Source organism: Perognathus longimembris, chromosome 20 (genome assembly GCF_023159225.1).
Source record: "Perognathus longimembris pacificus isolate PPM17 chromosome 20, ASM2315922v1, whole genome shotgun sequence".
In the NCBI taxonomy this organism is placed as follows: Eukaryota; Metazoa; Chordata; class Mammalia; order Rodentia; family Heteromyidae; genus Perognathus; species Perognathus longimembris.
This window is the reverse complement of record NC_063180.1, coordinates 21,512,661-21,535,360: the sequence shown is the minus strand read 5'-3', so window position 1 is coordinate 21,535,360 and position 22,700 is coordinate 21,512,661. Positions and strand designations below refer to the sequence as shown.

The 22,700-nt window shown below is 60.6% G+C and overlaps 2 protein-coding genes across 5 annotated transcripts; one reads left to right on the top strand and one right to left on the bottom strand.

The window, feature by feature from the left end:
• The first annotated feature begins 338 nt into the window (after nt 1-338).
• Meis3 (Meis homeobox 3) lies at nt 339-8,693 on the top strand. 3 transcript variants are annotated; one of them, XM_048369524.1, is made up of 13 exons: nt 339-594; nt 1,649-1,830; nt 2,085-2,244; nt 2,334-2,384; nt 3,295-3,345; nt 3,502-3,594; nt 5,223-5,334; nt 5,507-5,655; nt 6,344-6,420; nt 6,712-6,770; nt 6,856-6,942; nt 7,224-7,296; nt 8,310-8,693. In XM_048369524.1, exons 1-12 carry the CDS (start codon nt 583-585, stop codon nt 7,271-7,273), a joined length of 1,083 nt encoding a protein of 360 aa, XP_048225481.1. In that variant the 5' UTR covers nt 339-582; the 3' UTR covers nt 7,274-7,296; nt 8,310-8,693. The 3 variants fall into 3 exon arrangements, with proteins under 3 accessions (XP_048225481.1, XP_048225480.1, XP_048225479.1); XM_048369523.1 differs by having other exon boundaries at nt 3,451-3,594; XM_048369522.1 differs by having other exon boundaries at nt 3,295-3,594.
• Nucleotides 8,694-8,984: 291 nt separating this feature from the next.
• Nucleotides 8,985-21,482, bottom strand: Dhx34 (DExH-box helicase 34). 2 transcript variants are annotated; one of them, XM_048369521.1, is made up of 17 exons: nt 21,243-21,482; nt 18,558-19,497; nt 18,017-18,328; nt 16,878-17,132; nt 16,163-16,265; nt 15,646-15,863; nt 15,200-15,374; nt 13,861-14,054; nt 13,306-13,407; nt 12,915-13,148; nt 12,653-12,826; nt 12,374-12,488; nt 11,786-11,892; nt 10,798-11,100; nt 10,104-10,280; nt 9,795-9,930; nt 8,985-9,508 (listed from the first exon to the last, which is right to left on the bottom strand). In XM_048369521.1, exons 2-17 carry the CDS (start codon nt 19,260-19,262, stop codon nt 9,366-9,368), a joined length of 3,453 nt encoding a protein of 1,150 aa, XP_048225478.1. In that variant the 5' UTR covers nt 19,263-19,497; nt 21,243-21,482; the 3' UTR covers nt 8,985-9,365. The 2 variants fall into 2 exon arrangements, with proteins under 2 accessions (XP_048225478.1, XP_048225477.1); XM_048369520.1 differs by having other exon boundaries at nt 18,558-19,490.
• Nucleotides 21,483-22,700: the final 1,218 nt, after the last annotated feature.

Sequence of the window (22,700 nt, the reverse complement as noted above, 5' to 3'; positions counted from 1 at the left end):
TCGCGCTCCGTCCTGACCCCGCCCCATCACCGTGCCACGCCCCTCCTGCCTGGATATTCTCACGTCCCACGCCCTGCCTTCCCCGGGCCCCGCCCCTCGCGCCCCGCCCTCTTCGGCCCCCGCCCTCTCCGCATCCTGTCCCTCTCCTGCCTGGATATTCTCACGTCCCGCGCCCCGCCCTCCCCCAGGCCTCCCGCCCCGCCCTCCCCTGTCCCCGCCCCCTCGCGCCCCGCCCTCCAAGGGCCCCGCCCCTCGCGCCCCGCCCTCCTCACGCGCCGGCGGCCGGCGGACAGCGGGTTAAGCATCTCAGCGGAGGAACTTCCGGATGTGACCACAGAGGGAGCGGAGAGGATCGCGGAGCCCCGGCACCGCCGGCCGCCGCCCCCGCCCGCGCCCCGGGTCCCTGTCTACCCTCGCGGTCAGCTTCGCTTCCGCACCCCAGGGCCGGGCCGGGGCCGAGACGGGGCGCGGCGACCCCCGCCTGCGCCCTCGCTGGCCGCGATGAACCCGGGGCTGTGACCCGCCCGCCCCCCCTCTGCCCGGCCTGCCAGGCTCCGCCACCGGGAGGCCGGGCCCCAGCCCATGGCCCGGAGGGTAGGTGGGCGCCCCCTCCTCCCCGCACCCCCGACCCTCAGTCCTGGGGGTCCTTATCGCAGGCCCCTCACTCCTGCCCCTTCCTCTGCTGCCCCCCAGGCTCCCCCTCATGGATACCCCACCCAGGGTGAGGGGTGGGGGCCGGGCCAGGAAGGGGGGTGCGGGTCAGGGGGTGGGAGACGGGGAGGAGGAGACAGCCACTTTGTCAGGGGACCCCACTCGGTGGGTAGGCGACTAGCATCAGGGAGCAGCCGAATTCAACTTCGGGGTTCTGGAGAAGTTCAAGAGGGCCCTGAGGAGAGAGAGAGGGAGGGGGCCAGACCCGGCCGACACGGAGGGGGCGGTCCCCAATCCACCCAGGCCTCTCCCGACACAGGTCCCGGCACCTCCGGGGGCCTCCTGGCTTCCTCGTCCAGGGCCTGGTGATGGAGAGCGCCCTGTGGCCCCCAGCATGCAGCCCAGTCTCTTTGGGACCATTGGCCCATGTGTGTTTGGGGGTTGATGCTGGTTAGGGGATGAGTCTAATTCGTTCATTCTGGGGTGTGGAAGGAGGGGAATCTCTGCTGACATGTTGTAGATAATCACATGTGCACGTGTGACCGTATTGTGCATGGTGGGAGGGGGGCATCTATATGTGTGTGGCAGGCAGAGTGACAAGATGCAAATGTGCATGACTGACAGACACACTTGGGACCAGGGAGGCTGCATGCATGTGTGCCTGTCTGTGTACAAACAATGCCATTTCTTGGGGAGGTGGCCCTTCTCCTCTCTCCTTGTCTCCTTCTCTTGGTCTTTAGATCTCTCCTCCCTCTCCTCTCCCCGAGCCCCTGACCTGGCTCGGGCTCTTCCTCTGGGCTCTCTTTCTACCCTGAGGAGGCCCCCACGGGAGCAGGGAGGACTTAGCACAGGATGCTCAGCTCCACACAGACTTCATAGAACACTAGAGACTGGATAGCAGGAGCATCTGTGGGTACCAGGGTAGACAGACTGCTCAGCTAGATGGCTGAATCTTAGGGTGCTGACTCCCCAGAGCTCCCCTTTTGCTTTCCCCCAGTACGACGAGCTGCCCCACTACCCAGGCCTTGCAGACCGCCCGGCAGCCTTGGGTGGCTTCCCCCAGACAGCACCCCTGGCTCCTGGAGCCCCAGGTCCCTACGGCCCACATCGGCCTCCCCAGCCCCCACCCCCAGGCTTGGACAGTGAAGGGTTGAAGAGGGAGAAGGACGAAATCTATGGGTGAGTGAATCTGGGGCCCAGGCACCCCTCCGTCTGTCTTTCTGTCTCTCCACCTCATTATGTATCCCAGGCTGGCCTTGCTCTTAAGATTTGCTCCTGCCTCAGTGTACTGAGGATTACTGGGATTACAAGCGTATGCCACGACCCGCTGCCTGTCTCTCTCCATCTCCATCCCCAACTCTTCTCTTGGGGTCCCGTATCTCCTCCCAGTCAGTCCATAGCACCCCTTCTAAGCTCTCTGCTTCCCTTCCCAGACACCCACTCTTCCCACTGTTGGCCCTGGTCTTTGAGAAGTGTGAACTGGCCACGTGCTCGCCCCGCGATGGGGCTGGGGCCGGGCTGAGCACCCCTCCCGGAGGAGACGTCTGCTCCTCGGATTCCTTCAATGAGGACATTGCTGCCTTTGCCAAGCAGGTGAGCAGTCCTGCTTGAGGGACACCCAAGAGCCAGAGGGGATATGGCCAGGAGATGGGATTGCATCTGATGCCTCTGTTCTTTCCCAGATCCGCTCCGAGAGGCCCCTCTTCTCCTCCAACCCAGAGCTGGACAATCTGGTGAGGCCCAGTCCCTCCCCACCACCATCCTCCACACCCCTGAGGTTGCCTGTGAGGGGCAGGAAGACCACTGGCCCACATCCTCCAACTCTGACTTTGTTGCTCATTTACTATAATTTTTGCAATGGAGTCCAGAGTTTGGGTACAGGATGTGGTGGGTGGCCTGAGTTCAAATCCTTGCAAAGCACGCTCTGTGATCTAGGGCAAGTGGCACTGTCTCCCTGTGCAGACAGGAGAAGGAGCGAGGAGAAGAGGAGGACAAAGGAGGGAGACATGTGTTGGCTTCTCCCTCCCTTTCTTTTCTTTCTTTTTGTCAGTCATGGAGCTTGAACTCTGGGCGTGGGCTCTGTCCCTGAGCTCTTCAGCTCAAGGCTAGCACTCTACCACTTGAGCCACAGCGCCACTTCCGGTTCTCTGGTGGTTAATTGGAGATGAGAGTCTCATGGACTTTCCTGCCCTGGCTAGCTTGGAACCACGATCCTCAGATCTCAGCCTCCTGCGTAGCCAGGATGACAGGCGTGAGCCACTGGCGCCTGGCAGGCTTCTCCCTTTCTTTTAGTCCCAAGCTTCCATGAGGATGTCCTGTTGGGCCATTCCTTTGGCAAAGGCTTCTGGGAAATAGGGCTTGCCAGTGGAGGGTGGGGGTGGCACAGAGAGTGGGCACGCGTGGTGTGGGGCTTGGCAGTACATAAATGCACCTCGGCCCTTTTCTTTCCCAAACTGCTTCTCCATCTCTGCCCTCGGCACCTCCACACTCATTGTCCTCACCTGCTTTGTCCCCCTCTGTCTGTCTCTCTGTCCCTGTCACTCTGCACATCTGCCACTATGACCTTGTTTGTCCCTCTGTCTGTGTCCCTCTGTCTTCCTGTTCCTCTGTCTCCCCTCTCCCCCTCCCCCTCCCCCCTCCCAGATGATCCAGGCCATCCAGGTGCTTCGCTTCCACCTGCTGGAGCTGGAGAAGGTGAGGGCTTCTAGCCTGCCCCATGGAGTCTCTCACCCCTTGCCCCTATGCACCCCAGCCCTGGCCCCCCGGGTGGTCCCCCCCAGTACCCCGGTGCCCCCCCAGGTCCACGACCTGTGCGACAACTTCTGTCACCGCTACATCACCTGCCTCAAGGGGAAGATGCCCATCGACCTGGTCATCGAGGACCGGGATGACGGCTGCAGGGAGGACCTGGAGGACTACTCCTGCGCCAGCTTCCCAGACCAGGTGGGCGGGTCGCTCGCCATTGCCTGGCAACGGGGGCTGGGCCTGGCCCACTGTGGGGCTTGCTGTGTTCAGTGCACACACATTGCAGCCACACAGTCTCCTGGGAAGGGGGCTGCCCAGACCTCACACAGCCCCAGATACACTCCAGGAAGTCACCCATGGCCACGCCCCTGTGTGACGTCATGCGGGAGGTCACATGCCCAACTGCACTGCCCAGCTCTCCTACTGCCCCACACACTTAGGAAATAGAGGCAGACACCCGGGCACTCAAGTGTCCACTGGCTACCTCCACTATTCGAGGAGCACCACCCTGCAGCCATGCCCTCTCCAGGGACAGCCACCTTGTCCCAGGATCTCAAGTGACAACACCCACACTGAGGTCACATTCAGTAATATGCCAGCGGGTGCTCTCACGACAGAGCCAGGTGGGATGACGCATATCTGTAGTCCCAGCACTCAGAGGCAGAGGCAAGAGGACCTTGTATTCCAGGCCAGCTGGGGCAAAATTCACCTGCCTGAAAATAAAATACAAATACAAAAGGGCTGCAGTAGCCAGGCACTGGTGGCTCATGCTTGAAATCCTAGCTACGCAGGAGGCTGAGATCTGAGGATCACTGTTCAAAGCCAGCCCAGGCAGCAAAGGCCTTGAGACTCTGATCTCCAGTGAACCACCAGAAAACCAGAAGTGGTGCTATGACTCAAAGTGGTAGAGCACTAGCCTTGAGTAAAAGAGCTCAGGGATGGTGCTCAGGCCCTGAGTTCAAGTCTCAAGGCTGACAAAAAAGAAAGTCTTGGCATAGCTCAAGCAGTAGAGTACTTGAGGCCCTTGGGTTCCATCCCCAGTGAAAAAGACAGAGAATTAGGCACAGTCCTAGCTTCCTTTATGTGCAAGTCTGAGACACTACAGTCATGGAGACCATGAAGTTTGGACATTTTCTTTTTTTCTTCTCCCTGAATCTAGTGCAAACTCATTTGGCAGCAAAATCTGACCTGAACTAATGAGAGACTATTTATAGTCTTTATTTATTCCACTCAGTTAAGTATTCATCCACTTTGCTAAAGGAGTGTTAATGAGTCTAATGTGGACCTGTGGACAGCTGGGGTAGGGGTGGGTCCAGGCATGTCTGCCCTCTGTGAACCTCACCCAACCCTCAGACACCTCTGCCTCCAGGGCGCCGGGTCAGGTGCTGTCCACCCGGCCAGCCCGTCTGCACAGGTGATCACTATGGGTCTGGGGCAGCTCATTGCCCCTCCTCCCCAGGCCAACTGACCCTCTATTTCCTGTTAAGAACTCAGGTACCAAGAGGTAAGGTGACTGACTCATCCAAGATCACATAGTCAGGAAAGAGGAGATCTAGTAAACACTCAGTTCTCTGTGTACATGTCCTGATCCTGAGGCTTGAACTCAGGGCCTGCATGTGCTTCCTTTTTCCTCGAGGCTGGCACTCCACCACTTGAGCCACAGCTGCACTTCCAGCTTTTTGAGGGGTAATTGGAGATAAAATACCTCATGGACTCTTCAGAGCAAAACCCCTGGATCTCAGCCTCTGGGTCACCAGGGTGACCGGCGTGAGCCCCCAGAGCAGTGCCCCAAGTCTTGGCATTGATGTTCAACTCTTGCTTTCTAGAATAATACATGGATCCGAGACCATGAGGACAGCGGGTCTGTACAGCTGGGAACCCCAGGTCCCTCCAGTGGGGGCCTGGCCTCTCACAGTGGGGACAACTCCAGTGACCAAGGTGAGAAACTTGAGGGGTGCTGAGAAAACTTGGGAACACGGGTTTGAGGATTGAAGTTAGGCTCCAAGGAGGACTTCCATAGAAACAGCTGAGGTGTGGTTTCCTGGGTGACATACCGGGCCGCTCTCCACCATCCACAATGCAGCATACCTGTCCTTCCCCCTCTCCCCAGGAGATGGGCTGGACACAAGTGTGGCCTCTCCCAGCTCTGGGGGAGAGGACGAGGAGCTGGACCAGGAGCGGCGGCGGAACAAGAAGAGGGGAATCTTCCCCAAGGTGGCCACCAACATCATGAGAGCCTGGTTGTTCCAGCACCTGTCGGTAAGCCCCAGAGGGAGAGGGAGGTGACTGCCCACAGTCCCCCAGGGCCCCACAGAGATGGGAGATGGGGGAAGGGTGGGGCCTGACCTCAGCATTACCAGTGTGTCAAGTGCTCTTAATTCAGCCCTCCCCACAACTTCACACCCACCCGCCACCCATCTCAATGTACTCTGGGAAGGAGGATGTCATTATTGTTTCCACTGTACTAATAGGGAGTCTGAAGACCAGAGGGGTTAGGGGGTGCGCTTAAAGTCACTCAGCCAGATGCGGGTTCAAACGCAGGTAGTGTGGCCTTAGCCACTGCACCACATGGCTTTATGGAGAGCGAAAGCGATATGAAGATGGTGGGAGACTGATGTGGAGAAATGGGGGTGTCCCAATCAGAGTGAAATAGAGGTGCAGAGAGACTGAGTCATAGGGCAGGGGGAGACGAGGACGGATGGAGGGAGAAGTACAGGGGTCTTTGACACAGGGCCTCCCTGATGAGAGCTGGCTAGTTAGCCCCTAAGTGCTGGAAGTAGCGAGACGGAGGGGGGTGGGGGGCTCGGCTCTGGCAAAGCCTGGGAGACTGGGGCAGACCTGGGCCCCGAGCCAGCCCGTTGCTCCATCCGGGGCTCCGGCACACCAGGCCGGGCCTTGGGGATCAGAAGCGGCCCGGCAGGAGGGTGACCCTCGCTGGTGGCCGCAGCACCCGTACCCCTCGGAGGAGCAGAAGAAACAGTTGGCCCAGGACACGGGCCTCACCATCTTGCAAGTGAACAACTGGTGAGCCAGGACCGGGGCTGAGGATGGGTGGGGCCTGAGCAGAGGGCAGAGGCGGGGCCGCAGGTGGGCGGGGCCTGGTCGGTTAGTGGCTGGGGGGCCGGAGCAGGGGCCGGAGGAGGGGCCCGGGTGTGCGGGGCCTGGACGTGTGACGGGCGGGGCGGGCCCCATCCGAGGGGGCGGGGCCTGGGGCGGGGCGAGCTGTCGGGCGCTGTCCGTGGTGCTGAAGGAAGCCGCAGCCCTCGGTGGAGCCGGGTCTCACGCCCCTGGCCGTGGGCCCGGCCCTGCTTCCAGGTTCATTAACGCCCGGAGACGCATCGTGCAGCCCATGATCGACCAGTCCAACCGCACAGGTACAGGGTGGGCGTGAGCCGGGCATCAGAGGTGGGTCCTGCCCGCTCCTCCTGGGCTCAGCCGGCACCCCTGACTCCTCCGCAGGGCAGGGCACCGGCTTCAGCCCCGAGGGCCAGCCCGCGGCCGGATACACGGAGATTCAGCCGCAGCACGTGACCGTCCGGCAGCAGGGTAAGGCCCCGCCCTCCGGACACGCCCACAGCCTGGTCCCTCAACTCCGTTCCTGAGTGACCCAGTGGGCCACCTGCAAACAGGAATCAGAAGGTGCCGACATAATGTCCTCGCAGCTCACAGTTTCTTTTTAAAGCTCCCTGCTTCCAGGCTCAGCCTGCCACCACTTTCTTAAAGGGCCAGCACCTGTCTATCCCGGTAGAGGGATCCTGGGTGAAGAAAGGGTGGGAGTTATGGACATCTCTGGTGGGAAGACCACCAACTCCTCCCTTCTCCTCCAGGATCGGCGGGGATGAGTGTGAATTTGGAAGGAGAATGGCATTATCTATAGCAGCTGGATTCATTCATGAGATGGTGAGTGGCTGGATCCCAAGACTCAAGTCACCCCAGAAAGGCAGGGTCTCCAAGACTTGGTGGACGGAGATCATCCACCCCCTCTCATCCATCCCTCCACCGACCTGTTATCCACCTGTCCATCACACCCCCTCCCATCCATTCATGCACCTAGGCACACACTCAGCCATCAATAGCTTTACCCATCTACCAACCCACCCATCCACTCATCCACTGTGCCCATTCCCATCACCAGCCCTATGCTGGGAGATGCTAGGCCACACTGGTGCTATGGCAGCCCAGTGCAGTGAGTGACGGACCTGCCCCAGACAATGATGCCCCACAACAGGTGGTGCTGGAACACTGTAGGCCCAGGAGCTGGAGGAGCTCAGAGGTGCCATCTCACTCCTGCTGGGAGGTGGCCATTCAGGATGGGCTTCCTGAAGGAAGCTAGGCATAAAGATCTACAGGAAATCTCAAGGCCAGGCAGGCACTGGTGGCTCAGACCTGCAGCCCCAGGTCCTCACAAAACCAACACTAACCATGAAAGCCCTCATGGCCACTCAGTGCACACGCACATCACGAGGAGGACTTGGCTGGGCAGAGGCGGGTGGGTAGTGGGGTGGATGACTTCAGAAGGCCTAGGGGATGAATGTGGGGCCCCAACATGGCTGAGGCTGGGAGGAGGATCCCCGGGCCTGGCAGGCCTGTGGGTTGGGTTCTGCATGGCCAGTGTGGGATACAGGTGACCTGAGTGCTAGGTCACCTCTGGAACTGTGGAGATGAGGATGTCTCATCCTGCTCTTCAAGGGGGAGGCTTCTCATCTTCCTCTTTCCTTTTCTGTCCCCCCTTCCTCTGTGTGAGTTGTCATCTCTCTGAGGTTTACGTCCATTTGTGACTCACCTCTCTCCCCACTTTCTCATCCAGTCCTCCCCCCTCTTCCTCAGCCCCCTTGTTGCTGAGATGGTGGGGGGCTGCCCAGAGGGTGCAGTTGGGCAACCCCCCAACCTGGTTTTTCTTCTCTGTGCCACAGGCCCCAGCCTCCACATTGTAAGCACCAGCCTTGCACCTAGCTCATCCTCTCACTTTAGGACTCCAAAGGCCTCTTGGCTCAAACACCTACCTCCCAGGGGCCCCACTGGGACATGGGGGACACTCCAGGCCCTGCCCCCCTCTTCTGCTTTTGTGCTTGGGACCACGCTGAGACCGGGCCAGGGTTTGCAGAAGATGGCGGCTGGGGGCCCCACCAACAGGGCAGAGAAGGGATTGGGGGTGCACTGGGACTGTTGGGGAAGGAGGGTCACCCAGGCTTGACATTTGGGGAGATTCTGGTATCTCCTCACCCCTCCCTTGCCTCCCTCACCTCTCTTCTCTGATGTCTTCTACTTTTTTTTTTAATGATAAAGTCTTAAAAACACAAAGCCACCAGTGCTGCTGTTTCTTCTGAGATTGCAATCCTCAGACATCCGAGGTTCAAGAATCCCAAATGATAATTGATAGTCTTTGTCCTGCTGTTTGCACAGGTTCCCCTGTGCGTATTCGTTAGCTACTGCTGTGTAACAAGCTTCCAGGAAACTTGGTAGCTCAAAACATCAACTGTTGCTAAGCTCATTGTGTGGCAGTTGGCATTTTATACCAGGCTGAGCTGAGCAGTTCTGGGGGCTCCCTCCTGTATTTGTGTAGCTCCCACTCAGTGTTCACACTCACAATCCACAGCCATGAAGATAAATTTATTCCAAAGTAACCCATATGGATGGGCAAATCCAGGCTTCACAGTGCAAGGGGGTAAGAGGCAAGAGAGGGGAGGAGGGGGAGGAGGGAGAAGGTTGCTGCACTGTCCTGCTGGTGAAACAGGCTCTGAAGGCAGAGTCAGATGGACTCCCTGGCATAATCACCCCTACACCACGGGGCTGTGCTGCTCCTCTGCCTCACCATACCTGCATCACCATGGATGGGCAGGGCCACGGGGGCTCACAGGTGCCACGTTTATTTGCATGGCCCCGCCCACACAGGGGCTGGTCCCCAAGGTCACAGGTGCAGTCTGTGTATTTGCATGGCCACACCCACACAATGGGCCAGCCCAAGGGGCTCACTGGCGCTGTCCCAGGTGCTGCCTCCGGTGCCGCAGCGCCTCGGTGGGGGAGAACAGGAAGTCCTGGCCACAGGCATCGCAGTGGTAAGGCCTCTGCAGGGCAGACGCCTTCTGGATAGGCACCGGGGCTTCCTCTGCCTCTGAGGGGGAAAAGTGGCTTTAGAGGCAGCTCCACCCTGAGCAGTCCCCCCACCCGACCCTAGCACCTGGGTGAAGGCCCTAGGGGACTATGGCTTTGCCCAGGGAGTCCCCGGGGATGGGCTGAGGGTGCTGTGACCCCCCCCGGGTGACAGAGTAGACATGGTCAAGGTGGGTGGGCAGGAGACTGGGCCAGGGTGACAGAGGGCCCCGGGGGTCTAAGTAGAACGTGGCACAGGTGGGGGAGCTTTCCTGACAAGGCCATGTGGCGACACCACTGCTCCTGACCTGCACCGTCCTGCGGGGCCTGTGCACAGGTGTTCTCATGGGCCATGCGCTCCAAGGGCGTGAACGGCAGGTGCAGGCCGCAGTGCGGGCAGGTCCAGAAGGTGCGCAGACAGTCGCTGTACAGGTCCGTGTCGCTCTGCGCAGGAACCAGAGGCAGGAGGCCGTGGGCTGGGGCCTGGCCCTCCCTACCCCAGACCCCTCCCAGAACCCTTGGTGAAGGCCAGTGTGGACCACCTTCAGGGTGGGGGGCTCCAAAGCCCCACCCCCAGGGCAGAAGGCAGAGGGGGCCCAGGTGGGGTTGGTGCTCACCACAAGGCAGTTGTAGGTGAGGAAGTCAGTGACCGCGTAGCCCCCTTTCGTGGGGTGAGGGGACAGGGTGGAGTTTCCAAAGAGACCAGGGAGGCTAGGGGCAGTTGTGACTGTCTGGGGTCCCACATAGAGGTTCTGGGCCTCAAGGCCTGTGAGCCGCCGCAGGCTGTAGGGAACCTACAGAAGACATGGAGTGGAGCACCTAGATACAGCTGCGCCTGAAGCCCCCACTGCCATTTCACTACAAGCATCAACTTGTGAAGCCACTCAACTTGTTTACAGACAGCCAGGCCCCCATGCACCCTCCCTCAACTGCCTTCCCTAGTCTCTGCTCCCTGTCGCTGGAAGGCCACAAAGATGGGAGTCTGGCCAGCCACGCCTCCTTCAAGAGGCAGCAGCCTTGTTCCCCTTTTCCTGAGTCACTGAGGTCCACTCTTTTTTCCTATGCTCCTCCTCCAAGAAGTCAGCCTGGACTGCACCCTCTGGCCCACCCACGAGACGGGCTCCCCATAAGTTGGGGACATGGTTTGAGCCTGCTCAGTTCAGTTCCTCCCACACGTGCAGTGACAGCGTATGACACTCATGGGCGGGGCTGTGCGGCTGCTTCTGGACCAGGCTCCTGGGGTTCCCCCACCCCCGCCCAGCCCCGAGCCGGCTGTGCGACCCTGGGCAAGTCTCTGGCTGTGTGTGGCACCTTGGAGGCCATGAACTGCAACAGCTCCCTGCCCAGGGCGGCCACTTCCTTGCTGCGGAGCACCAGCCTATCCTCCTCCTCGTCCTCCTCCTCTTCCTCCTCCTCGGGTCGCTGCCGCCGCCGGGCCTGACGTGCCAGCTGCTGGTCCAGGGCGCTCTCCCAGCGGGCTCGGAGCTTCAGGGAGGCGGCCAGGAGCCGGATGGCGCTCTCACTGTCCGCCAGCCGCAGCTCCAGCCAGCCGTCGGCCACCACGCGCGAGCAGTCGCCATTGGTGTCCAGAGAGCGGCTGAGCAGCAGGAGGGACTGGGGGGATACGGGGGGGGGGGGGGGAACAGGGTCAGGCCGTGTCTGCAGCCACCATCCGGCTCAGTCCCAGCAAGCTCGGAGTCCCAGGCGCAGAAGCCCCACTCCCCCCGCATGGAGGGCGGCCTGGGCTCCTCAGCTTTGGGGGGGTCCCATGGAACAGGGGACCTGGCCACAGGTGGCTGGCTTGGCACCCGGTGAGGGGATGAAGGGCTCAGCATACAACCCGCTTGCCTCTGGGGACAGTTACCCCCTCTGGCCAGGCCCTGCCCTCCCTACCTATGGAGTGTGGGGCGGGCCCCTCCTGTTGTGTTGCTCACACACTCGTGCACACACATTCCCTAGCACACAGAAGCAGCGTGTGAGCTCAGCCAGGACACTTGGTCACAGGGCCAGGAGAAGCCAGAGGCCTGCGAGCACTAGGGCACTTTCCTTGTCTCCCTCAGAAAAAGGGGCCTCAGGGCCTTTGCACGTGCTACCCCTCTACTGTGGTGCTCACCCCCCAATTGTACATGGCCTTGTCCTGGCAGGCCTCTGCTCCAGTGTGTGCCTCCCCATGTCCTACCACAGCTGGGCCCCTCCCCTTCCCTTCCCTCCCCTCCAACCCCCTCCCTGCCCCTCTACGGCAGGGCTTAGCTCAGGCACTCCTGCCCAGCACCGCCCCAGCACCTGTGCTGGGACCCACCTGGAGGGCAGGGATGCGGACACAGTTGACCAGGTATGGCTTGTTGGTCTCCAGCAGCGAGACAAAGGTGAGGAGCTGGTGTGAACGGCTCATCTTGTCCCGGGCATCTGCAAGGCCGAGGGCGGCTCAGGACACCCACCTCCTGCCGTGCTGTCCCCGGCTGCGTCGTCCCTGAGGCCCACGCCGCCCTGGCCACCCCACGCGCCCACTCGGCACCTGCAGTGCCACAGATAGGCCGCAAGGGGCTGTGGGTGCTGGCGGACGTGGTGGTAATACACCACCGCCCTGGCTACCACCAGTGATGTGGCATCTGCACGTGCTCCACAAAGCTCCCGCAAAACAAAATTTCAAAGAAAGAGTGCTCTGGCAGGAGAGGGGAGCACCCTCGGGAACGGGGTGCCGAGTGGGCGGGGCCCAAGGGCGGGTCTGGACGGAACGCAGGGCAGCGGACCAAGCACGAAGAAAGGGGAGCAGTGCAGTACTGCTCTCACAAGCCACGGGCTCTGCTCACTCCTGAGCTGGGGGATCCCCGAAATGGGTGGGCACCAAGGGGGCGCCCAGCAGCCTGCTCACTGCCCGTGTCCTCACCTCGGCTCCCCTGGCCCTCAGTGTCCAGCTCCTGGGAGTGCAGCACCTCGGGGCTGCTGGCAAAGACGCAGGTGGGGTGCAGCACGGTGCCCTGCTTGGCCTGAGTGTGGAAGATCTGCAGAGGCCGAAAGCGAGCACTGGGGTGGCCCTCGGCTCCATGCCCAGCCATGTCCCCCAACCTCCTGGCGGGGCTCCTCCCCCAGGAAGCCGGGCCTTCCCCTGGGGACCGGCAGTCCACCCCTGCACCCCAAGCTGGGGCTGGGCGCTCCGAGGCCCCACCTGGTCGGAGTCCTTGCGGCCGCTGTTGAAGGCGTCGGGCACGGCCAGCTGCGGGTAGAGGCCCCGGGCCAGCAGCAGCTTGAGCAGCGCCAGGCGCTCGCCGCCCAGGTCCTGCGCGGCGCTGGCGGCCGCCTGCAGCTGGGCCAGGTTGTGGCGGAGCTTGAACTTCACGTCCTGCATGGGGACGCGGGGAGCCGTGTGAGGGCTGCGCCCAACCCGGGAGGTGACCGGGGCCCATGTGTCCCTCCACCATCTAGCCAACCTGGATGTCCACGCGGTCGTGGGCCCCGCGGCCGGCCGCGTCCTCCTCATCGCTGGAGCCCGCGCCCAGGTCCCCGTGCAGCCGCAGCACCTTGCGCCCGCGGCCCACGCCCTCCTCGTGCTGCCGCTTCAGCTGCTGCAGGGCCCGCCGCTCCCGCCGCTCCTGCAACCGGCTGCTGCCGTCCCTGGACAGCGCCGGGGCCCCGGCCAGCAGCCCGTGGTCCTCCAGCAGCTCCTGGGTGAGGGGGCGCGAGGGCACAGGCTGGGGCACGCCACGGGCAGCCCCCCCACCCACCCAGTTGCCCTCCGTGAGCGCCACCCCGTGGGGAGCCCCGGCCCAGGTAGGGGGCTCCGCCTGGAGAGCCCCTGGTGGGGCACCGTCCCCGGCGCACCTTGAACTGGCGCCGCAGGTTGGCCATCTCATACAGCCGCTGCTCCTCCACGCCGCGACGCCGGCACCACCGGCGCGAGTTCGTGCCCCGCTCTGACTTCACCTGGAGGTGGGGGGTCAGCACCGGCCACGGGGGTCAGCGAAGCCCGCGGGGCTCAGCACAGGCCGCGGGGGTCAGCACTGGCCGTGGGGGTCAGCACCGGCCATGGGGGTCAGCACAGGCCGCGGAGGTCAGCACAGGCCGCGGGGCTCAGCACAGGCCGCGGGGGTCAGCACTGGCCGTGGGGGTCAGCACCGGCCATGGGGGTCAGCACAGGCCGCGGGGGTCAGCACTGGCCATGGGGGTCAGCACCGGCGGGGGGAGGGGTCAGCACCGGCCGTGAGGGTCAGCACCGGCCGTGGGGGTCAGCACTGGCCGCGGGGCCCCCACCCCTGCATGGAGCACAGGTGGCGGACAGGCGGCTCGGGGCCTCCCTAGCATGCCACTGTGAAGGGGGCCACGGACCCTGACCCTGGGTGGAATGACAGACCGACAGACGGGCCGGCCTTCCCTCACCTGCACCCAGGCATTGAAGACGTTGAAGAGCGTGAAGGGGTCGCCCTGGTCGCTCTCCAGCGGCCGCCGGGCGCCTGCGCACTCCACGCTGCTCTGGGCGCTGCGGGTGAAGGGCGACTGGACGCTGAGGGCCGCGGCCACGGTGAGCACCGGCTCGGCCAGGCCAAACGTGGCTCCCAGGATGAGCATCTTCCCTGCGGGGACGGGCGCCAGGGTGAGCCCTGCGGCACCACCACCCCGAGCCGCCTCCTTCAAGCCCCGGTGCTGAGCTTTGTGGTCACATGGCATGGGCAAGGGCCTCAGTTTCCCCATCTGTGGTAGAGGATGAGCAGCTCCCACCTCCTCCCCAGTGCTCCAGCTGCATTCTCACCCTCTCTTCCTCCTCCTCAGTGCTCCAGCTGCAGCCTCCCCCCATCCTTCTCCTCCCCAGTGCTCCAGCTGCAGCCTCCCCCCATCCTCCTTCTCCCCAGTGCTCCAGCCGTGTCCTCCCCCCATCCTCCTTCTCCCCAGTGCTCCAGCCGTGTCCTCCCCCCATCCTCCTTCTCCCCAGTGCTCCAGCCGCGGCCTCCCCCCATCCTCCTCCTCCTCAGTGCTCCAGCCACGTCCTCACCCCATCCACTGCCTCCCCTAGGCTGTGCTGGCCTGGCCCTCCTGCCCTTAGGCCCATGGGCCCTTAATGATCCATCAGAACCCATCTGGGGTCTTCATTTTCTGCCCCCTCCACCACCAAAAACCTGGTTCCACCCCAACACTTGTGACTCCAGGCCCGCACGGCCAGCTGCCTCATCCTCCTTCAGGCCTGGAGCCCACCACGGTCCACTGGCTCCACCACACTCCATGGCCTCTAGTGCTCACTGTGTGCCTCCCCACCCATTCAGGAGCTCCAGGAAGGAGAACTGAGTGCTTCTGCTGCGCATCTTTGGTGCCTAGCATAGTTCGGAGCAGGAGCTCAGTAAATACCTAACTTCTCCCCTCCCTCTCACGGTACTCAGCCACACCAGCCTCCTCACTGCTCCCAAGACCCCAGGCACGTTTCCACCATAGGGCCTCTGCACCCGCTGTTCTCTCTGCCTCCAATGCGTCTGCCATTTCCCCACGATCCAGCACAGTGGCTCTGGTCCAGATACTACTGAGTGGGTTCCTGCCTGCTCTCCTTGTACCATCCGGCTCTGTGCACTCTACCTCCTTCCAGCTGGGGGCTGCTCACCAAGGGAGAATGTGAATTTCCTGTCCACTGCTACACCCTGCCCCTGAGCACAGAGTGCTGGAGAATGGGTCCTGGAGCCCAGGGAAGGCCCAGGCTAGAACTGTGGGCCCCCTGGAGGGGGCGGGGCCTCACCGATTACCACGTCCACAGGGAGCTGGGCCAGCAGGGACCCGATGGGGGTGAGGGCCTCTGCTCTATCCAGGGCCCCCTGGTCTCGAAGGTAGAGGATAGCAGTTTCCAGGCTGGCTGGAGGAGGAGGCTCGATGAAAGGGAAGGTTCGGGGATCCCCCACACTCATGCTCTTCATCTGGAATGAAGACAGACACCCCCAGGATCAGGGAAGACATGAAGCACTGGTGGTAGGCATGTTCAGAACCAAACTCAGAACTATGCCCATCCAGCTCTGTCAACCAGCAGCAGGGCAGGGGAGCTGTCTTTCTGGCAGGTCTGTCTGTCCTGCGTATTGCCCCTCACCCTGATGGCGGAGGATCACACAGATCTAAGCTGTCATGAGCATGGCCTGTGGCGCCCCCTCAGCTGCTGGAGGCAGCCCCCAGGACCCTCCCAGCCAGCATCACCTGCAGCACCAGGCTGTCCAGGGCCACCCTGCGGATTTCCGGCACGGGATAGGGGGTGAAGGCGTCGTAGTCAGACTCAGCATAGAGGCGGTAGCAGACCCCAGGGCCTGTGCGGCCCGCGCGGCCCTTGCGCTGCTCGGCGCTCGCCTGGCTGATCCAGAACTCCTGCAGACGCTGCAGCTTGGCCTGAGGGTCGTAGCTCATCTCCTTCACCTTCCCTGTGTGGGCAGGGGGAGGCGCTGAGGGCGCAGCATGCAGCCTCACTGCCCCCCCATTGCCCATGCTCTCGGGAGCTGGGGGGGGGCCACCACGCCCTTGGCCCTCACTCCCACCCTGGCTCGCTGGACAGGCCCAGCGTCCTGCCAAGGCTCACGGGTGGAGGCGTGAGTCCGTGGCTTTGCTGCGGCCCAGCTGCCACCATGACAGGCTGACTCCCTTGTGCACAGCAGACCCTGAGACCGCCCCTGTGCTCCCCCCACCTCCCGAGGTCCCCAGTGGGGACCCGGGTGGGGCCTACCAGAATCCACCACAAAGCGAATCCCATCAATGGTGACCGAGGTCTCAGCGATGTTGGTGGAGAGAATGCATTTCCGGACTCCAGGGGGCGCCACGTCGAATACCTGTGGGAAGGATGGGGGGCTGCGCTGACTCACCTGCCTGCAGTTGGCCTCTTGGTGTCCCCTGTGAGCCTCTGCACCCACCTTACCTCCAGTCCCCAGGGCAGGGCTGGCTCAGGGGCCCCCCAAGAGCTCAAGCACTTATTAAAGCCCGCCACCACCCCCCCCCCCCACTTTCCTGAAACCCCAGCTCCTCTCCTGGGCGGACTTTGGTCTCCCTCCCACCTGCGCAGCTTCCCCTCTGCTCTCTGGCCCATACTCTCCCACCCGCCCACAGCTCTCATGGGGCAGCCAGAGATCTGCTCCAGCACATCTGTACCCTCATTCCTGCTCCCCAGTTACCACCCGGGATCTTCATAGCCCCACACCCAACCCATCTCTCCAGACTTCCTCTGCACCCAGCCAAGGCATATTATCTCCCAGATGCCCCCTCCCTGGTGAGGGACCAAGGGCCTCTGCACAAGCCCTTCTCCTAAGCAGTAGCGCAGCATGCTGACCACATGCCAGCCATGGCCTGGGGGGCTCCCACTGGTCAGCAAGGGCAGCTGCACTGGCACACAGCTGCGCCTGCCGCCAGCAGCCCCTGGGGTCCTCCCTCTGCCCCCCTTGTGGTACCTTGTCCTGGTCCGCCACAGACAGAGCACTGTGTAGTGGCAGCACTATCCAGCGCTGGGTGTGGCTGGCGTAGGTCTGAGCGGCCTCCAGCACTGAGCTGATCTCAGCCATGCCGCTGAGGAAGACCAGGAGGTCCCCCCGTTCCTCGGGGGGGTACTTGTGGTCGATGGTCTCCAGCACCCTGAGGAAAGGCCGAGGGTCCAGCTTCTCTGACTTGGATGCGGCGGGCTCTGCCTCCTGAGGCTGGTACACGACCTGAGGAGGGCCCCGTGCCGGGGGCAAATTCACCTACAGGGCCAAGCGGAAGCCCAGGAGCACCCACCGGGAGGCACCCCTCCTTTGTGGCAACAGGGGAAGGGCCTGGCAGAAAGCCCCAGGAAGAGAGAGGAGCAGCTCCTCCCCGAGGGGGACAGTGCCCTCAGGGGACGTTCTCATCCACACCACTGGGCCCTTACCGGAGGACCCCACCGCTCACAGCCCTGCAGCCCCCAAGTGCAAGATGTCGGATGGAGATACCCCATGCTGGGAGATGGAGGGGCCTTGAGGAGGAGCCTGGGGGCTCTGAGACCCCCTCCTCCCCCGCACAGCACTGCCACCAGCCTGGAAAAGCAATCTGTGTCTATCATGGGGACTTTGTTACAGCAACTCGACCTTCACCCCAAGCAGCCTGTCCTGCCTCTAACTTGGAGTAAATGTTCCCCCCCTCCTCCTCACCCCCCAAAATAGGAGGCTTAAAGCTGGGCGCTAGTGGCTCACACCTGGAATCCTAGCTACTCAGGAGGCTGAGATCTGAGGATCCTGGTTCAAAGCCAGCCTGGGTCTCTGTGAGACTCATCTCTAATCCACCACTCAAAAACCAGAAGTGGAATGTGGCTCAGTGGTAGAGTGCTTATCTAGCATGCATGAAGACCTGGGTTTGATTCCTCAGTACCACATACACAGAAAAAGCAGGAAGTGGAGCTGTGGCTCAAAGTGGTAGGGTGCTAGCCTTGAGCAAAGGAGCCCTGAATTCCAGCCCCACAACTGACAAAAATGAACAAATAACTAAGAATGGAGGTTGAGAATACCAAGACAGGGCTGGAGGCATGGCTTACTGCCCGGCCCTGAGTTGAACCCCAGCGCTGTGGGCATCCACGCACCGTGATGGGGAAGAGCCGCCCTGGCACCTGCACCACGGGAGCGTGGCTGAAGTAGCTGGAGAAGAGCTCGATGTTGATGGTGGCGGACATGAGGATGACCTTGAGGTCAGGCCTCCTGGGCAGCAGGCGATGGAGGACCCCCAGCAGGAAGTCACTGTGGAGGTGGCGCTCATGTACTTCATCCACAATCAGGACCTGGTACTGCGGTAGGCTGGGCTCCCGCTGGATCTGCCGGAGGAGCAGCCCCACCGTCAGGAACACGATCTTGGTGGCCTCCGACCGAGAGCTTTCGAAGCGGATCTGGTAGCCGACCTGGAGTTGGAGGAAGGAGTGTGGTCAGGAGAGGACGCGGTGCTTGGACACCACTGTGCATCCTTGAGCTGGCCTCCAACCACAATCCTCATCTCTGCCTCCTGCTTATCCGGGATGACAAGCATGAGTCACTGGGACGCTGGAAGGGCTGACGAGCCTTAAGCGGCCTATGCTTTGGCTGTAACAGTGCATCCTGGGTAATGCCAGCACCTTGGCCTGTCCCACTCACCTGTGAGCCGTACTGACTGAGGCTCTCGAAGGCCACGCGCTTGGCCAGCGAGATGCAGGCGATTCGCCGAGGCTGAGTGCACGCCACGTGACTGAAGCCAGCTGCCAGCAGGTACTGGGGCACCTGAGTGGACTTGCCACAGCCCGTGTCGCCGGCCACCACCACCACCTGGTGCTCAGCCAGCGTCTGCAGCAGGCGGCGCCCGTACTGAGCAATGGGAAGAGCGGCGCGCTCACGCTGCAGCTTGGCCAACCGCGCAAATGCCTGCTTCTGGCCAAAGTCCAGGTAGTGCAAGAGGGCCCGGCGGAACTCCGACACCCTCTCTGGAGGCAGGCGAGCAGCCGGCCCCCGAGAGCCCCGCGGGTCGGGGCCAAGGACGGACAGGTTGATGCGGTAGCGGGGGTCATAAGTGCGAGGGAGGTCGGCCAGGGCTGGGATGCCACATGGGGGAGATTTGGGCTCTGTCTCCTCCTTCCTGGATGGCCTGAGACTCTGAAACCTCTGCATACGCTCAAAGAAGGCCCAGAACTTCTGGCAGCCCTCCGAACCCCGACGGATACAACCCCCATCACCAAAGAAGACGTCTTCTAAGAGGCCACGGGTCTCCGGACAATTCCAGTCCCACTTCTCGGGGGCTTCTTTGGCATTGGGAGCCCGGTGGCGGGATCGGTGGTCCCTCCCATCCCTGGTCCCTGGAGGGGGCATGGTGCTAGTCACAGTGCTGTCTCCAGGTGGCCTCAGTTCTGGTCACCATGTCGCCTCCGGCGGTAAGAAGCCTGGCCTAGTTTCTCTTCCAAGAGTGAATGTTCCTCCTCTTTCCTGGCATGGAACTGCAGGTGAAAGACAGTCGCCAGGGTCCTGGTGGAGCTAGTGACTCACAAGGCTCTTCTCCACTCTGGGAGGGACACACGTGCATCCTGGCTTTGGGGAACCCTAGAAGCTTCAGGGAGAGAACAGAGGACATTCATTTTCCAAAAGCCTTGCTTTCTCAAACACTGGATTAGGAATAACTAATATACCTGAGCCCTCCCAGGTGGTCCGGCCCACACAAGTCACACCTTCGACACTGGGACAATCGAAGACTGGGCTGGGATGGAGGAAGGCCAGAGGTGTCTGCTCAGGCTTGGGAGTTGGGAAGGATGTAGCCTGAGACATAAAGGAGGTGAACAGGTCACCTGACCAATCAATGAGAGAACCTTTGGTGAGTGACAGCAAAGCCACAGGAGGTGAGATCAAATGGGAACTGCCCACTGCTCTTGCCAGCACTGGAAGCCCCTTGAGATGAAAGGGGCAATTAACAAGCCTTAGCTATGCAGTACCCTGGTTCTGTCCTGCCTGGCACATTCCTGCCTTCCTGCCCCCTTGGGGAGTAGCCCTTCTCTTCCACATGGATCTGCTGACAAGAGCCTCACACAACCAGTATCGATTGGACAACTGACAAAGGTCTGGCCAATCATGGTACAACATTCCCCTTTCTATCTGGGATTGGTCAGAGGCATGGACACATGACCTAATTAGGGCCAATCAGGGCTCTTTTCTGCCTTTTATACTCTGTTACCAGGAGAGCCAAGTTCAGGGTTTATCTAGTTACTAGACAAGCTGGATGGAAACCTGAAGTTGACTGTATCTGTCTTCCCAGCAATCCAACCCTGGGAAAAAGCCTCTGTGAGGGGCAATGGGAGTGATTGTGGAACCAGGAGGGAGGAGAAGCATAGCCACATGGTTTAGTGCTCAAGGCTTAGTTCCTTGCCACCCTCCACCTCCTGGGAGTTGCTTTGTTGTGTTTACTGGGGATGGAACTCAGGGTTCATACAACATTTATGATCTATATCCCCAGTCAAAAAAAAATGCCTTTTTACTTAAAGTTAGGTTCTTGACTTTCAACTGCACAAGATGGAACTAGTAGAGTATACAGAGCTGAGTACGGATGGCTCAATCTGCAATCCTAGCTACTCAGGAGACTGACATCTCAATATCATGGTTGGAAGCCAGTCAGGGCAGGAAGACTCTTATCTCCAATTAACCGACAAAAGCTAGAAGTGAAGCCGTGGCTCAAGTGGTGGAGCACCAACCCTGAGCAACAAAAGCTCAGGGACAGTGCCCAGGCCCTGAGTTCAAGCCCCAGGATGGCACCAAACAACAAAATAAGAATATATAGTTGTAAAAAGCAATTTTCTGGCGAGAAGTTTATCATTCTCATCTTTTTTATTTTTTATTTATTTTTGTTTTTTTTTTTTGCCAGTTCGGGGGTCACTTGAGCCACACCTGGCTCAGCCCTCACTCAGCTTTAGAAGCGGGGCCTCACGTTTCTGTCCAGGCGCCCGGACCATGGCAGGTGCTTGCCACCAACCCCAGCCTCTCTGGGTCCTGGGGCTTGAACTCGGGACCTGGACGCTTCTCCAAGCTTTTTGTCCTCCAAGCTGGCGCTCCGCCGCAGGAGCCACAACTGCACTTCCGGCTTTTTCGGCGCTTAATTGGAGTCTCAGGGTCTTCCTAGCCCCGGCTGGGTTCGAACCTTGTTCCTCACATCTCCGCCTCCTGAGTAGCTGGGATGACAGGCGTGAGCCACCAGCGCACATTCCTCCTTATCTCGGGGTTCCCCTCACCCTCTGGTGGACACTGAGGTGACCGTAGCCCAACCGGACGGCGGCACCACCGCCACCCCGCACGCCCCACGCCCCTCACCTCTCCGCTGCGGCGCGGACGCACCGACTTCCGGTTCCGTGGGTGATGTCATCGCTGCGCCTGCGCACTACGCCCTCGCCCCGCCTCAGACCGGGGAACCACAGGCAAGCGGTAAGGGCAAAATCCACCGTACGCCTGCGCGCAGCGCGTTGCTTCTTCTACTTCGCTCTAGACAGAGCTTCCGCCGGTGCTGCGCCCCCTAGCGACAGATGGAAGCACTGCGGTGGCGGCACGCCAAGGCCTCCCTCAGATCTGCCCCCTCCCCACCCTGCACCCCAGGATCGCCGGACCAGGCAGGAGTAGGGGGCCCAGAACCCGGGGCCTGGGGCTCTCCCCTGTCATTCTAGCCACTCAGGAGGTTGAGATCTGTGAGGATCCCAGTTCGAAGCTAAGCCCAGGCAGGAAAGTCTGTGAGACTCTTACTCCAATCAACCAACAAAAAGCCAGAAATGGCAAAAAGCCAAAAAGCACCAGGCTTGAGTGAAAAAGGTCGGGGACAGCACCCAGGCGCTGAGTTCAAATCCCAGAACTGGAACCAAAAAATAAAGACTACACTCTGGGGAGGCAGCATAGTCTTCTGGAACTTTCTGCAGTAAGGGAAACCTTTGCTGCCCAGTATGTTCACCCCTCAACCCATATAGCACCTGAGCACAGTGAATTGAGCATGAGGACTGAATTCTAAATTGTAATTTTAATGTGCATTGTCCAAAAAGAAATGTGCTCTTTACCTGACTTAGGTTACTGTAACCCCTCTGTACATCGCCTTTAAATAATAAAAAATTAAAACATTTTTTAACATGGAAAGTCACAGGAGCTCTTGCTTGTCTAATCGATGGCATGGCTGGGCATTGTAACTGCAGACATTGAAATGCCCAAAATTCCAGATCCCCCAAAGACCACTGAGACGCCAATTCTGATGCGAAAGCAAAGAGTCGTTTATTAGCAAGTTCGAGCTCAGACCTAAGCCCACATGGACACAGCCAAGATGGACGAAGGCCCTGAACATAGTACTGAACAATTTAGGGGATTTCCAGTTAAAATGACATGTAATTGGTTAACCTTTAGTGTGTTATCTACTCCTGATTAGCTAGGGCTTTGTCACTTAACCGCAAGACAGTCAAAGTTTGCAAAAGACATCTGGCGTCAGCCTTCTCCTGTTACCGACCTTGGGACTGTTAGTCAGAGTGTTGCGAGGGGCTTTTTGACGTCATGTCAGTCCCCCCAGCTATGTATAGATTAGTTACTTATTGGGGCAGTAACTTGTTCAGAGTCCAGTTATTGATTATCTTTTTTTGTTTGTTTTTTGCCAGTTCTGGGGCTTGAACTCAGGGCTTGAGCACTGTTCCTGGCTTCTTTTTGCTCAAGGCTAGCACTCTAGGACTTGAGCCACAGTGCCACTTCTGGCCTTTTCTATATATGTGGTGCTGAGGAATCAAACCCAGGGCTTCATGTATATGA